Source organism: Rhamphochromis longiceps, linkage group LG6, assembly GCF_057381845.1.
Source record: "Rhamphochromis longiceps isolate RC_006_pf linkage group LG6, R_longiceps_female_GT1.1, whole genome shotgun sequence".
Lineage (NCBI taxonomy): Eukaryota > Metazoa > Chordata > Actinopteri > Cichliformes > Cichlidae > Rhamphochromis > Rhamphochromis longiceps.
In genome coordinates, this window is record NC_140562.1 from 27,187,643 (window position 1) to 27,204,809 (window position 17,167).

General features: G+C 38.5%; 1 protein-coding gene across 1 annotated transcript in view; it reads right to left on the bottom strand.

Annotated features, from left to right (window-relative positions):
- Nucleotides 1–10,867: 10,867 nt before the first annotated feature.
- The window catches only part of pcdh7a (protocadherin 7a), a 40,428-nt gene continuing 34,128 nt past the window's right edge, over nt 10,868–17,167 (bottom strand). Inside the window, exons 5-6 of the mRNA XM_085410004.1 lie at nt 16,510–16,711; nt 10,868–14,976 (exon numbers count right to left, since the gene is read on the bottom strand). Of these exons, the coding sequence (XP_085266130.1) occupies nt 14,438–14,976; nt 16,510–16,711 (741 nt within the window). The 3' untranslated portion in view covers nt 10,868–14,437. The remainder of the gene's footprint in view (nt 14,977–16,509; nt 16,712–17,167) is intronic.

The following is a 17,167-nucleotide window of genomic DNA, read 5'->3' on the forward strand; positions in this document are numbered from 1 at the left end:
CTGGACTGTTGTCAAAAATGATGGTAAGACAAACACACTGTGAGTTATTAGTAATATCATTTGTTATTCTGATCGTAATCAAAATTCAGATGATTGAATATAATTTTTCACGATCTGTCTCTGTCTTTTCTAAATTTAGAATTACTGAATGCATTTTCTCAGGTTAAATCAAAGGCCTTATTTATTGTAATACACCTTGAAAGGAAACTTTAGAACAGCCAGTTTTGATAGGTTGTAATGGTTACAAACTAAAGCACAATTATAATTCTTTCACTTTATTGTATTTTGTTTAAGATTGGAGATAAATTTCCTTTTATAGAGGCTCAGTTAAATACTGTGTGTTATGCATATAAAAATAATCTAATAATCTTCAGAGTCACTGTTATACAGGAAAGTCGCTGCCAACATAAACTGCATGTAGTTAATCAGAAAGATTTAGGTAACGTTGCTGTTAAAAGCATTAGATACAATCCCCCCCAAAAAGGTTTACACATGCAAAAGGTTGAAAAACTGATTTATAAATATAATTATATAATTTATTATTACAATTTATAAATCACAGTAGAAAAAGTTGCTAAACTGAAAAGAAATGAGTACAGGAATGAGAACACTACATTTTTTATAGATCAAGACTGAATGAAAACCAATCTGATGCAGGACTAACATGGAGAGACAAACAACCATTTACATTCACATGGAAATTTAGATCCACCGATTAACCCAACCCCACTAACTGCATGTGTTTGGATTGTGCAAAGAAGTACCTGGAGAGAACCCACGCAGACACGGGGAGAACATGCAAACTCCACACAGAAAGACCCCGGCCAGTTGGCAGAGTCGAACTCAGGGCCCTCTTGCTGTGAACCAACAGTGCTAACCTTTTTAGCATATTGTGAAATTTGGCACATTACAAAAACGTTTGGTATAACAGGATGTAGTAGAAAGAATCTAAAAAAGTCTGATTTAGGTTTCTTTTTTCAAAATTTAGAGAAGCTGTATTTTAACATTGGATTTCTTCTGTATCTGTGTGCAATATGGAAAAGGTCAGCAGAGGGCGTTCTGGATGTTTTTTTGTCAGTACACATGGCTCTTGCTGCTTTACAGCCTATCCAGCTTACAGTCAATAGTGACAGCAGGCACACAGTGGGGTTCCATGTCTGACGAAAAAGCCTTTCATGTCTATGATGGCAGAATGTTGGGTTGTGCTGGAAAGCTGTGCTACTTCAGAGTAGTCTGAGTAAAAGTGTATTTCTAAAAGATGTCCTTTCACTTTATGATGGAGTAGATCAGTACCAATGAGGTTTTTTAGCAGTATTTTTATGCACATCTGAGGCATCATTTCCCAGAGTTAATTTAAGTGTATCCTTAACTGTCATCCCACTAACTGGGCTCTATGAAGCCCCAGGAGTTATATTTTTGTTATATCTCTTTTTTCAATCTTTCAGGTATTTTATGATTTTGTCAGTTAATGTGTTTCTAATGATGCCACATCATTGCTTTCTATTTCTGCTTTGATTAGTGTTTTTTTTTTTTTAAATACAGATGTTTTAAAAAGAACCCAATTCTGCCGTTGCAGTTTTAGCAAACTGATTTATTCAGTTATTGTTTGTCCTAAGTTAAAGTATCACATAATATCAAGGGAGGCAGGGGTACCTGTCATGTGTCAACTTAGATGCTATTACTGCATTCATCATCTTGATGGGGAACTTCCCAGACTGGAAGTCATCAGAACATTGGAGACATTGCCAGATCTACTTGAGACAGATAGATGCCCTGGTTATGCCACACATGAAAAGGACAGCTGATGCTGTTATATTGCAAGCCACAATCCCTCCTGGGAGTGAAGAAAATTCCATCTGCCGATGTGACTGTCCAATATTTGGCTGGACAATCTACTTGACAAAGGTGTCACCTTTATCTGACGGAAGAGTGGAGTGCCCAGAATGAGGTGCTGTCCCGAGTGGAGGAGTTTAAGTACCTCGGTGTTTGTTCACGGGTGAAAGCAGAGTGAAGCAGGAGATTGACAGACAGACTGGTACAGTCTTGGCAGTGATGTGGATGCTACACCAGTCTGCTGTGGTGAAAAGAGAGCTGAGAGAATCAGTCAATTTGACGGCTAATGTGACCATACCGTCCCATATGGTCAGGAGCTCTGTGTAGTGACTGAAAGAATAATGAGTTTCCTATGAAGGGGGTCTGTGTGCAGCCTTAGAGATATTCATTTGGATGCCGCTACTCCTTCACATAGAAAGGCACCAATTGAGGTAGTTTGGGTGACTGACTGGGATGCCCTGTCTGTGCCTTCAAGGTGAGGTGTTTTGGACATGTAAAGAAGGCCCCAGGGCAGACAGAGGACATGGTGGAGAGGTTATGTCTCTGGGCTGGCTGGTTTTTGTGTTATTTCAAGTATTTTATATCAGTTTCATCACAAAAATACAACACAAATAATGTTTACTTTATATCAAAATCAAAATATTGTTAAATAAGCTGTTAAATAACAATTTGCATTGTATTTGGAATAAAGTTACAAGTTGAATCAAAGAAAGCTATTGATTTTAATTTTTTACAAAATATGTAAATTAATTGTAAGTTTGAAAAAATAATAATAATGAAAATCATTTTTTTCTTAAGATTATATTAATTATGTAACTAATAATGCATTAAGTAGAAATAAGGTTTGTTTCTGCCACCAAGGAGGTTACATTTTTTGGTAGTGTCTGTAAACATGATATTTCAAGCATGGGGTCAACAATCCATTAAAATTTACCTCACATACGCCGAGGTCAGCTTATAAAAAAGCCTTATAACATAGAAACTATAATTTTTACAAGTGTGGTCTAACATATAGTATAAAGGTGATTGAGATTGAGAACCTTCACAGAGATATGGCATAGAGATTCAACATATCATGTAAAATTTGACCTCTAACCTCTCCTTCAAACTCGATTGATCTGAAGGACAAAGTGATAATAATGCTAAATATCTACTAAAAACTATGTTACTTAAGATATAGAGACTGATCTACAACGCTAAATATCTTGTTTCTTTGGACCTCTGATCTCATCTTATAAGGTTAAACTTTCACAAAGTGTCTTTTATCTTTAAAGCTGTGCTTAAAAGTCTACTGCCTTTGTTTGTATTGGCAACATTTAGAAAACAGTACTGGTATATGGGGATTTTGAATATCATGTTATAGTTTGTATCCAAATATCATGTCACATTTGACCTCTCATCATATTTCTCCATATTTCTCCATATTTCTCCATTTTACATTTACAAATTACCTGTTATCGATTAGCTACTCCCATATAATGGTTGTATAATCAAAGTAAACATCCTTCATATATAGTCATTGATTAATTGTTGTTTAATAAAGATGATTTATTATTATTACCTTCAAGTAAAAGGTGCATGTGATTAAACAGTATGATGATCCTATTTCTAACAAGATGGAGCACTGTTTAAAAAACAAACAAAAACAGAACTCTGACTCTGAATAACTTTACATTTAATTAAAAGTAGAACAAAGGTAACATATCAAATATGCAAACTATCAGTGTTTGTTGTTTGTAAAACAAATATCTAGTACTGTTTAAAAGTCTCAAGCTGCTGCTCATTTCTTTATGTTTTGCTGGGTAAATGGGAAATAGGTGCAAGGATTAAGTGAAATAGATAGACGGACATATAGTGTATATGGTAAAAACATAGCTTGTAAAATTTTAATGAGCCTGAAAGTTAATATTTGGTATGACTGCCTTTATTCTTCAACAAAGAATAAACTCTGTTAGGCAAGCTGCCTTGTAATTTTTTTTATATAGTCTTCAGGAATAGTTCTCCAGGCTATCTGAAGAAGATCCAAGGCTCTTCTTTGGATGTTGTTCTGTTCTCTGTCAAGACGAACCCACATAGCTTCAATAATGCTGAGGTCCGGGCTCTGGGGAAACCAATCCATGACTGATAGTGTTCTGCTGGCATACCTCACTCTTTTCTTCCTTCTTCCCTTCCTTAAGAACTGCTTCTTGACAGCCATCACTTCCAGTGAACAATTTCGGATGAGCTTTTGGTGAATAGAATACGGGTCAGATGCATGTCTCAGATCCTGTCTCAGGTCTTTCAGGAACTGTCCCCCGGTTTCTTAAGGACATAACTTTCAGATATGTTAGATGTTATTTAGGTCTGCACGCTTCCTCTTTTACCTTCAACTTGAATATTTTCCTAAAACTTTTTAAGCACACACTGCATTTCAAATGAAAGAAGGGATGGCTAAAGAACATATAAATGCTATATTTAAAACTTCACCACAGCATCACATTTCAAAAAGTTGTGACAGGCGGCATTTTTATCATTGTATTGCATCCCCTATTACCTCTTCTTTTAAAAGTGCCCACTTAGTATTGGGGAACATAGAGCAATTAGCTTTGAAAGAGCGATCTTTTCAAATGCCTGTTTAGGATTTCAGCTGCTCAACAGTTTGGGGGCCTCATTTGTTGTTTTTCATTTCATAATGTGCCAAATGTTTTCAAAGGGTGACATGTCTGGACTTCAGGCAGGGTGGATTTTCATCTGGACTCCTTTAATATTGTGCCATGCATGCTGGTGTTATTCATTCTGAATGTGGTTTAGCATTGTTTTGCCAGATCACAATAAGCGAGGCCTTTCCCTGGAAAGGACTTCATCTGGATGGCAGCGTGTGCTCCTTCACAACTTTTATATTATAGCTGGCAGGCTCTTAACAGTGACAAATACTCATGAAAGAGAGGCTATAGATGGGCCACAATTGAAAAGAAAAGCCCGCATAAAGTCCCTTAGTTTGTTGTTGGGTGACCACGCAATGCCAGAACAGCCTGAACGTGCCCTGGCAATAACATCCATCCACCCATTTTCTTAACAGCTTACCCATTTCAGGGTGGTGGAGACAGCTTTCATCAGGAGACAAGTGCAGTACACCCCAGACAGTTTCCCAGCCTATGTGAGGGCCCCTGGCAATAAAAATGTCTGAAACTCCATTGGAGGGATAGAGCACCGTTTTACCAGAAGATATTTCCTCATTTAGTGTTTTGATGATAGCGATGGAGAGTGCTGTCTAACAAGGCGGTCCAAAATCTCTAACAGGGGTTTGAGCGGAGAGTGACTGGTGACTGCGAAGGAGATAGCATATCACTGACAATATATTTTTTACACATTGGGGACCATGGATTGGAGCAGTGTGATCCTGGAAAAGAGCACTAACACTGAGATAGATATGTCAGGATAAAGGTTATCACTCAGAACAACTTTGCATTGACTGGCAGTGATCCACTGTGAGTCTGTTTTAAACATCACTTATCCCGATGCATGAGTGTAGTGAACTACACAGTAAGCAGCCATTATGTAGTTTTCTCCTGCTCCATTAACATGGAACAGCATGGACCGCAGACTGTCTCATATTAGTTTCACACAGCATTAGTCAGCGAACTTTCACAGATGTCACATGATATCTTAAAGTAAGCAATAAATGCTACGCAAAACATATCAACTAGCACGACAAAAAGCCATGTACATCCAAACGCTACATACGATTAATTATGCTGCATCTGTATAATATCTACACCCATCTGTGTTTCCTTGGAGGCTCATTTCCCTTTATTGTGGTCCTCAACAATAACAGCTACTTCTACTTCACTTAATTTCCACGTTTCATCTGGAGACTGATATCACTTGTTCTCAAGTGTTTTCTCAAAGGAAGCGCTGTTTAGTGAGTTTGCTTTATTGGGGTTGCTTTTGCACTCTCTGTGCATCAGTTGCATTCGTTATAGTGTCCCAGAGTTTATTTGTGTTTGCCTTCTAAAGTCCTAAAACACCATGTTGTGTTTTAGGGAGACCAGGTGTGAAAGTGATAATTATGAAAATGAATAAACAGTTTTTAAATGCTGCAGGGAGAGCAGTGCTGGGGCTTGCTTTAGAAACAGTGGAGCCACTTACCCTTTCTATGATCATAAAAAATGTAAAGGTCAGAAAGATGTTCATCATATGCAATCTGAAATGTCAAAGATTTTAATTTTATGTCGCATGTAACAGATAGGGGTATTTTGTAAAAGCAATAAAGCAGACTAGTAATAGCACATAGTTTGACATTTATTTGATCTTCGCACTAAAACTTTATTTGCTTGGAGATTTTTAATTTACATCATGCAGACTATATATATATATATTTGAAAAGAACATTTGCTAGCTTCTAGTACAGATGAACTGAATCCAGACAACATCACCTTCACAGAGACCAACAGAGACCTGCATGCTGCTGCTGCCATCTGCTCTGGGAGTAAACCAAAGGGATGTAATATTGAGCTTCTGAGGCTGAAATTATGCATGTCTTCCGATTTTCTGCTGCAGGCGATGAAATCACAGAAATGTAAAACAGTGGCTGTGTGTACGTGGAGTTTACACAAGTCTGAACAGGTGCCATAACAATGCAATGACTTCCCATCCCTTGAAAGAGTACAGACCGCTTCTTGGGCATAACAGAGGATTGACTGCATCCAGGCAAATTACTGAGCCAGCTGTGCTTTCGTCCTACTACTGATAGTCCCATAGGCCCCTGCAGTGCATATTTGAGCTGCATCCAGCATCCGTGCAATAAACAAAAAAGTCTGCTAGTTCTCTTTAGAACGTGACGATATTTTGAGTGACATCCAAAAACAAAAGATAATACGCGGTAATGAATGGTCCATTATTTGTAGCTCTAAAACAGACATGTTTGCAGAGATAGTATGGATCATAACTATAGTCCTAATTTCAACAACAAAATTATCAAGACCACAAAAATGATGATTGCCTTCTGAGGAGGAAGTAGAGGGATGCAGTTTGATTATTAATGGCATTACCACTTGACATTATTACACATCCCCATGTTAAATGTGTCATCATCAAATGCTTTTAACAGCAGTAAATCACATCTGCCTGAGAAAGACAAAAGTTTCTTTAAATAAGATGCTGTCCATGCTGAACTTTGGGGAAAATGGTCTAGACTCTCGAGGCATTCAGAATCTGAAATGGATGTAGATTGATTTAAACTTGAGCAACAATGTTTGGTGTCCTCTTTACTTGAGTAACAGACGAGACTGCATTTGCTATATGGATGAACTTTTTAAATAAAGCTTTAGGGCAGCAGTTTTTACAGTACTTTTTTATCCCCCAAATGAAAACAGTCAAAGCGAATTACTGGAAATAGAAATGAAGTGTATAACGTATCTATCTGTCACTCCTTTGGCACTGCTTATCCCACTTAGGCTTTCACAGGGTGGCTCTGGAGCCTATCTCACGGTGCAAGAGACCAGAGAGTGGGGGTGTTATTTACTAACATGCAAACTTAACCACATGTAGTAAAATTTCGACACTGGGCAGCTGTCACAACTTTGATTCTGAATTAGCTACACAAGTGAACCCCCCCCCCCCCCCCCCAGGGTTTTTATTACTTCGTACGGATTATGAGCTCAGACTTATCTGTGAGGAAATGGCACAAACAAAGTAAACACATTTGAGGAGACCCATGGGGTAAATTAAAAACACTGAAAAGTGGTCTCGCCTTGAGACCATTACACCAATCTAAGCAGTGCGGTCCTGCAAGTATGGAAATAACGTTACTCTGTGAGTGTCAAAGTGAGTTCTCTGAAAATCACATGATTGTTACATAAAAGCAGAGCAGAGGCTGTGAAAGGTTCTGTTAGATTTCATCAGTATGCAGTGAGGAAATCCGAAGTTCACTTTTAAACGTGTGTATAAATGAATCCTTAATTTAAAAGTCCTTTAAAAAGAATGGACAGAATATAAATGTGTTCATTCAGGATGTATAACTGCAAAACCTTAACAACATGTACCAATGAATTTAAATGCTGTTTTAGCTGTTTCTCTTTTATCTTTATGAAAAACTGTTCCACCTGTTCCGCTTTGCCACAAATACTGCATTGCGTATTTTTCATCCCTGCTGAAACCTATTCATCATAACAAGTCCTGGTATAGTGACCATTGTGACATCGCACATTTGGTACGGCATGGCTCTGCAATGTGATCGCTTCATTTTCTGCATATATTTTTATTTTTCGTTCAAGACCGTTCTTGCAGCCTTCCATCGGCATGGAAACCCCTTCATCTAAAACATGAAGAAGCCGTTAATGCATTTTACAGTAATGACTATTCTCACTTGTTTGGATTTACTTTGACAGCAGAAACCAAACTGACATTGATACTGTGCAAATTAGCCTTAAAACATACCATGCAGTCTTCATACATTACAGCAAGTGCAAAGCTAAGCACAGCAGAGGACTGTCAAATATATTACATATTTCATAGAAATATATAATTGGCATATTTATCCTGCTTCATAAACATTTAGGAACATTTGAATAACCCACTTTTCATCTGAAAAGTAACTTTTATCGTGCAGGTATAGGCAGATGCCATCATGCTAAAAGATGCGCTTTTATATAAAATGTGCTGTATATGTGTTATTTCCTGCTTCCTTGTTCCTACCAAGAATGCTGATGGCACAGCTTTGATGAGCTGAGGCTGGTGTGACCATGAAAAGATGAAAAGACATAAATGACAGCCTATCGAGGAAGACAGGGAGGATCAAATCTCACATCATCTGTCTGGCATATTGGCGAGAAATAGTGTTTACAGCTCTGCTGCAAGGCTCCCCTTAACATAGGAACATTGCACTGACAGAATTTATCGCATCCTTAATGCTTTATCTTCACTTCTACCAATCCTGAATGTTGTGTATGTGTGTGTGTGGATAAGTTGCAGAACTCTTTACATCTTCTACTCTTACACCTTCTGATAGGATCTGAAAATAAACCCCTCTCATTGGAAAGCACAAACGAATAAGACAGGCGAATTTCAACATATTACACGAATATGTCTTTTCACTTTGAAGCAATGAGCCCAAGGTTCTCTGTGCATGTAAAGCCAATTCAAAGGCAATTCAATCTAGCTTTCTGTCACTCAGAAGAAGAGTGAGCTTAAGCTCTTGAAAACACCTGACAACTCCAAAGACCACTTGATATACTGCTGGGCAGTGTGTGAGGAGGTTAACATGCTGGGATTTACTTCACCGGGCGCAATCGCAACACTTTCTTCTATCTTTATAAAATCAATAAAATGAACATCCATCAGATGTATCCCTTGAATTTAATGAAGAGTTTAACTTTAACACTTTTTCTGGATGACAGACAATTTCTTATTCAATTATCATTTACAAAACCTTTTATGGCTAGTGCTTATTATATGAGTAAAAGTTGATTGATATGATGGTTCTGATGTTTCAAAGAAGGTTTTTAATATTTTTAAATGATTTAATCAATGTGTGCTTTTATTACTTTATTACCAGCTACATAAGAATTTGTCCTCTGTGGAATGCAAATACATCTAGGTGGCTATTTCCTGAAAACTTAAAACTGAGGTCAGCACTTCATAATGTTTTTCCAGGTGAAAACAGCCTTTTATTGAATGGGTGACACACTTGCATAGTAATACAAGCGATTATTCTAATTGATGATAATAAGGACACACAATTATATGACTTTAGAGTCCATCAATTGACATTTTTTTCACTGAACCTTAAATCAAATGTGAGATTATTATAAGCCATCACCCGAGGAAAAAATAAAACAAGATGCATTTGAATTGAATTTTGTCAAACAGCAAAAGTAATTTAGTAATTAGTTGGAATTGTTTGAAAATCTAATTGTGAAACAGGAACGCATTAAATTCTGAGTGCTGTAACCAGCTCAAAGTTCAGGAGAAAACATGCTGTTCTGTGACAATGGAAAACAGAGTAGAGTGCAGGATTCAACTTTTAATTGCTGCGATGCCCCTGATAATGGGTACTCAAATATTAAAATGTGCTTGTTTTCTGAAATTATCAATTCCTTTCAAGAACAATAAAGTAATGTTTAAATAGTTATCGTAGCTATCATGTAAAATATATTGTGTATCACATAAATTTGAAGAACCTTCTTTTCTTAAAGGATCATTTCCAAGATTCAGGGACATCATATTTTGATATTTTATTACATCTAAATCTTTAGCAAATATTTTTGGTTCAGTGAAAAGAGTCATTTGAATTAAAATGACATGTTTTTTAATGTAAAGTTAATGCCTTTAATTGCTTAAAAATATTACTGTACTTCACTTCTGCATGTTTAAAGGGGTTATGACACAGAGAAAAAGCTCTACCAGGAAACTGACGTACCACGCATGACCATCTGGTGTCAGCGTTGCATACTCAAACCAAACACAGATTCTCATTTTTCTTTTCCTTTCTTTTTCGTTTTGACATTTTAAAGTCCTTCACGCTAATCTTTGTAGCAGTTAACACCTGTGAAGCATTTTCAGATAAGTCCAAATCCAAATTGCTTCTACATTTTAAACTTTTCTAGTAACAAGGTCCAGTGCAGAATATTTCAAAGTTGATAGATTGTTCCACCTTTTAGTGATAAACTTATTTTTTTGTGATAATCTAATTTTCAGATATCAGCCAGCTGCAAAAATGACATATAATTGCATGACAGTGGTGCTGTTGGTTCAACAGGAAGGCAGACAAAAGCTAAACTTCACTGGGCGTTCTTGACTTTGGAAGATGTAAATGGGAGAATGACCTCCACACTTCAGCCTGCTTAGAAAATTGTTCTGAAGTTTTTAACTGCAGCTTGCTGTTATGAAACTGAGATTTTGGACCAAGCTGACCTTGAATAAAGATGGCCTTGTCTCCAGTTTTGTACCACTTTCAAGTAAGGCTTCCATTTGCTGTAAGTAATGACTTTATTGATGAATAAATTTGCCAACATTTGGCTCAGTTCTTGATAAAAAAAAAATATTGCAAGTTATTTTGCTTGGTGTCATTACAAGTGTCACACCTGCTGTTGCTCTCATTGTTACTGTGCGAAATAATCTGAGAACAGAGTGGACAGTGCTAACAGCCAATGGGTATGTCTGAAGTTTTTAATGTCAAAGTCAAACTTTTACATGATTAATCTTCATACCAAACCATTCGTCAAGAGCTCTTCTTCTTCTTCCACATCATAGCAAATGCAATTAGTTCATTATGTAATTACAGGGGGGAATTGGCAAAGAAACAGAGCCAATTCCTAAAGGTAAAGAAAACAAAGAAGAGGAAAACAAAAATAACATTTTTTTTCCTTTTTTTATCAAGTGCAGATTTGAACCTTAAGCATGCCATCGTTTGTTATGGTTTCCGGTTGTCTGTTCTACAGTGTACTTTATTTGTACATGGCTAGGGTAACAGCACAAGGGGGATGACAGGTACATGGCGTCCACTGAAGTGTCTCTTCTCAAAAGTGTCTTGATTAGTAGGTGGCAGATCTCAGACATGATGCCTTTCTCTGTCTCTCTCCCCTCTTCATTTTCGCAGTAGACTGAAACATCTTCATGTTTAAACGTGCAGTATAAAAAAAAGAGACACACCCACACAGATTCATTTACATAAAGTTCCCTTAAATCCACTCTTAAGTGTTTGAAAGGTGCCATCATGGAACTGCCATAAAACAGCAGTTTGAAGAAATATTTGCCACTTTTAAAAGGCAGGGCTGTCTCAAGAGTCTCTTTGCAAAACTCACAAACTGGTTTCTCCACGGGTTCTTGATGCCCTTTAAGGGTCTGAAAACCATTTATCTCAACTCATTCTCCCAGAGAATGAGCATGTGTCCTTTTGTCTCTCAGAACATACCATGCAGGATATTATGATTGTTTTCAATCCCCATGAAGTCTCCAAGAAGCGAAAAATCCCAAATGTTAGGCTTTGAATTTTGTTACATCCTCAGCACAGTCCATCAAAAACAGAGCTCAGTAAACAGCCATATTGGGGTATATGGGAGTAATGAAGGCTTTGGGAGTAAATACATCAGTGGACCTGAAGCTAAAGAGTGTTTTTTACAGAGTTGGAAAGTTAAAGATATATACAGGTATACAAAGTGTATCCACACACACGGAGCTGTTCTTATCCTTGTAAAATCTAAGGAGGTGTCACAATGATTCCTGCTTCATTTCCAGTCCAGTTACCTTTCAGTGAGGTGACAGTCAAGCCGCGACTCTGTGAGTAAGCTGAACCTTACTACACATTTTTTTTTAAATGTCTTAGTTCACTCTTATGTTCCGAAAACAACCAGAAAAATTAAGAGACACACTAGCAATTTTCCAGCAGTGCTACATTCCTCTATCCAGACATTAATGAGATCAGAACAGATCAAGGGAGGAGAAGAGAGGAGAAAAGAAACTCATTAAGACCACAGGGACGACCTAACCCTATTATCCCTATCACACCACTGAGCCACACACTGATGATGGGAATTAAGATGTGTTGGCCTCAATCCACACCCACTCTTTAGCCCAATGCAGCAGAGTGTGTCGAAGTCGTGCAGTAGCTGATGGGAAGGACAAAATGTGAAGGAGTCTGTTATCTGTGCAGTTCAGCACAGCAGTATGGGCGTGTTCAGGTCAGCACTGCGCGGTGAAACGGGTCGCAGCACAAGTCTTACGTTCCCAATTCACTATGTTCTTTTTTTAATATATATATATATATATATATATATATATATATAGCCTCTGGCATCCTTTGTGCCAAAGTGAGCGAAAGGGCCCAAGGTTACTTCAAACTCTCTCCACGATAAAGAAGAAACGATCTCATCCACTGAAGCTAACTCCCTTGCTGCAATCATTATCTCCATTTCCCCGCGAGCACACACATTTAGTACAGATGTATCCAAATAGGCGTGGTATTCAAAAAAGCATGTGGTTTAAAAAAGAGAGGAAAAAAAAGTTAGCATAATCTTTCTTTCATGCAGTTTTTTTCTTTCCTTTTTTTCTTACAGAAGCTATAGAAGTTTGGTCTTTTCTATGAGTCCTACGTACAGCAGAATAGCTCCGGTTTTCACATTGTCTATCGTCACTTACAGTAGATGTCACTGAAATTCCCTTTAATGTAGTCTCACACATCAGTCAGAGATGAATAATTATTAAATACATTTCATGTTTAAATACTGGATGGAGGGGAGCAGGCAAAATGCTACAGCTAGTTCAATGATAATGTTAAAAAATTATGATAAAAAAGCACATACATACATAGTGCACATGAACTATGCACTGCGTTTATATGACTTATGTTTAAATATGCTGTGTGTATGTGTGTGTTGTGTTTGCCTGTTCTTAATTTTTTCTGTATGAAAGTTAATGCAGGTTATTACATACTTTATGTTACACAGCCACTGACTCGTGTCATAAACGGTGGCCTTATGCACGTCCACATTCTGTAAATGCACTGTATGTTTGTGTTTACATGCTATGCTCAGTGTATGAGCGCTTGCATGCGTATGAGTGCATATGTGTCCGCGTGTGCGTGAGAGAGCACTTATCATACATGAACACCGTTAGGATACCGTAGATGTGCAATGAACTAAGCACCCCAGTCTACTCAACGAAAGACAGCAGCGGAGAGATAACGCTGCTGTTTTATCAAATACTGACATACACTATATACATACAGACTGGGTGTAAAGGTAAAATAATAAACATATATTCTCACACACGCCCGAATACTGTGGCACTACTGACATACTATGAGGACACTGTATTCTGAAAAATTACATTTGATTGTAAGAAAAGTCTGTTTTCACATTGTTGCTGTTTGTTCTGAATCGTATGTGTTTTAAACAACTGACGTTTTTTTCTAGTGTGTAACATTACGGCGATCACACTCAGGTGGTACTTTATGCTCTATTTATGACAGAAAATCCTCAAGACATGAGCAGTTTGATTGGTTAATATCCCCCTCTTGTGTTATGATACAGTTGATTAGACATTAGAAAAATTGATTGGTTTGAATTAGATTCAAATAACTCAATCAAAGACCCGTCACTTCTTTTTTAATCTGTTTTGACTGGATGAAACCTCTGTGGTTTTTCAGCAGATGGCTCACCAGTTGAGTCCAAATCTGGTCTGCTGTAGACTCAGTTTTTATACGCACTCAGGAATTTATAGCATCAGAATTTACACCATCTCCGCTTCTTTCTTCTTCATACAGTTCCCTCTGTGGGATAGGGTCAGGCATGCATCAGATTCAGGTAAAAAGAAGAGAAGATTGTCCTCCTCCACATTGTCATAAGAGGAGCTTTGCCTGTAGGTAACTTTCACCAGTATTTAGAAAAATGCTTTAGAAAGTGTTCTTTCTGTTCAGGGTTCTCCTAGGAGTTTATCCAATTTTTTTCCTACATTTAAGGGCCTATAAATATTAGTCAGAATCAAAAAGTATTTTTGGAAAACATCTTTTCTGACAGTTTCACATCTTCCCAGGTTCCAAGTCCTTTCACGCTGATGACTTGCCAGTGAAGTTTTAATCCTCCCTCTTGTTACGGAAAAGGAAGTAGTGGTGAGGACTGCAAGGATGTCACAGGTAGACCTCACGGCGTGACAAGGTCAGGCAGGATGTGGTCTTGTAGTCCCCTCCTGTCCGCGTCAGTGGTATGACCTCAGGTGGGTTTTGGCCTTCTCCCCCTCCCTCCTCTTGTTGGCGTCTCCCAAAACCAGCACTGCTAAATGTGTCGTAGGATGCAGAAGTCATCTTGCGGTTAAGAAGGTTACGGTTGTGATCACCCATATTCCTGTTGTGGTTTCCCCTACCCAGGGTGCCAAGCGGATCCCCATTGGCTAAAGGTAATCTCTGACCTTCTCCACTGACGACCACTCCGGGTTCGGAGCTCCCCGCGCTTCCCGCACTCTCACTGTCACTCTCATGGTCGTTACCGCGAAGGTTATTGTTGTCATCTCCGGGGGCAAAGGTCGAGAGTCGTGGTGGGTCGCTGCCGTGGCGCTGACGCGGCCGTGCCGAAGAGCGGACAGGCATCCAACAAGTGTCAGAATGGCCAAACTCATCACACTCCCTGGTACACTTCCCTGTCAAAGCTACATCTGGCAGCTGTCTAGCATCTGGATACAGAAAAAAGAAACAAAAGAAGTTAAATGACATCTCTGCCTTAATTTAACAAGTAATATATCACAATGAAAACACTGGCGAAAAGAGAGTGAAAGGGGAATGTCACAATGAACTGACTCACGGTGCCACACACTAGACCACCAAATGATGAGGAGACAAGGAAATAAAAAGTACCAGAGAGAAAGGAGAGTTGAACAATGAGACAGGAAGACAGAAAATAGCTTTAAAAAGATGGTTTTAGACAAAGGTTGCAAAGGAGGGGGTTGAATTAAAGGAAAAATGCTGCTGGAGCAAAAAGAAAAACTGCTGACATCCAAAGAATGCATAAAAAAATCAGGTGCGGTTCAGCATTACATTAAAGGTAAAAGTTGAGGTCAAAGCAACAAAAAAAAAAAAGAAAAAGAAAAAAATACTGAAAAGAAAAGGAAATTCATCAGCAGGAATTTGAATGGCAAGACTAAATTTCTTTATGTGGAAGGAATTGATTGGATGTGTATTTGTAACATTCCTCCAGTGCTTTTTTCCAAAGGTTAGCAAGACTACCAGAGATTTAATGCTGATGTATTGTAGCCTTATGTATGCAAAACCAGTCGTTTGTCTTTTCATGTCTTGTCATGTCATGTAATGTGTTCATTTCCTGTTAAAGCTTCTAACTTTGGCTTCACTTGAATTTACCGCAAGAAATTAGATATCTCTGCTGTAATCTGCCAGCAAAGTTTTACTGAATATGTAGAGCGGCAGCAGTAACTTCATGCGAAACCAAACAAGAACATACTTGTGCAGTATAATTAAAGCCAACACAATGAATTCTCTGTTCAATTCGTCTCTCCATCTGACCGTGACAAAAACTTATTAAACTCAACAAAATTTCGCACACTGGCAAGAAGCAGCATTGAACTGGAAACTCACTGATAGCCACAGAACTAGTTATTCACCAAGGTCACAGTGACCCTGGCTTGTTGCCGATGTTGCTGCAGCCCTGGCATGACCATATACAGAGGAAAGACGAGTGAAAAGATCAAAAGAATAACTTTTTTTGTCGCTTTCCATCCTTGACAAAGACTTTGCACAAAAAGGTGAAAACACAATTTCATTGGTGAAGCAGATGCTTGGACAAGGCCAGGGATGGTTCTCTGGCATAACATACTAACACACATTAGCTTTTATTAAAAAAAACCTTCACATATTACTCAGAAACACTCTGTATATGTGGGACAAGTGCATGCACACACAGAGACAAACAGACACACACACAGAACAAATGCTTTTTTGTATAAAACAGATTTCCATCATGTGAAAGACTGAAAAGATTCCCGAGGCCTTGACAGCAAGCCGAGGTTTTAATGAAAGTGTTATTGTGTGTTTTTATGGCATAGAAAGAGGAGGTGAGGGGGTGCGAGAGAGAGATAGGGAAAGAGAAAATGAGAGACATAGATAGTGTCTATCAACATGTCCAAGCAAAGTAAAACATATACAAGTAAATGCATCGCTCGGCCTTTTTGAGCTCTAATGCGCCATGTGTGTACCATTCTCCACATGCTCCTCCTCCCCTACGCTGCCCTCAGGTGTGGTTCGCTCGTAGCCTTCCTCTGGAAGTGGCAGGGCTCCCAACCGAGGCCCTGATGAACTCTTGCTACTCGGAGTCTCCGAGTCTTCCAGGCCACTGTCATAGCAACCACCGTCCTGTGGTTGGCTCACTACCGAGAAGGTCACCCGGCGAAGGGTCCCCTGCAGAAAACAAACGCACAATATGAGATTAATCATCCAGTATTCCTAATCTGAGGTTCTAAATCTGAGGATTAGGCTGTTGGGCAGGGGTCTGCAAAGACATATTGGGATTATCGGAGGATGTTCGCCTTGATTATGGGCTTAGCTGCTACAATGCAGGGTAATAGTTATCAACCAATCATGGCACTCCCTCAAAGTTTTCAGTTGGCCTTTAATCCCAGTTTAGATTAAGGTTTCTGGACATGGTTGATGTTTACAAACCTCTGGACGGGCCAGAGAGAGTTTCTTTTCAATCTGGAATGGTGCCTAGTAGTAGCAGCTGGGTAATATAAAGTTCAAGCTCACAAACAACATTCAGCACTGTATTGAAATAAGAGAAGGATGTTAAATGATGAGTCTGGTGACATTTTACATCTTTCTCATTGACAGCAAGAAAAAACGGACATGCACAGATTT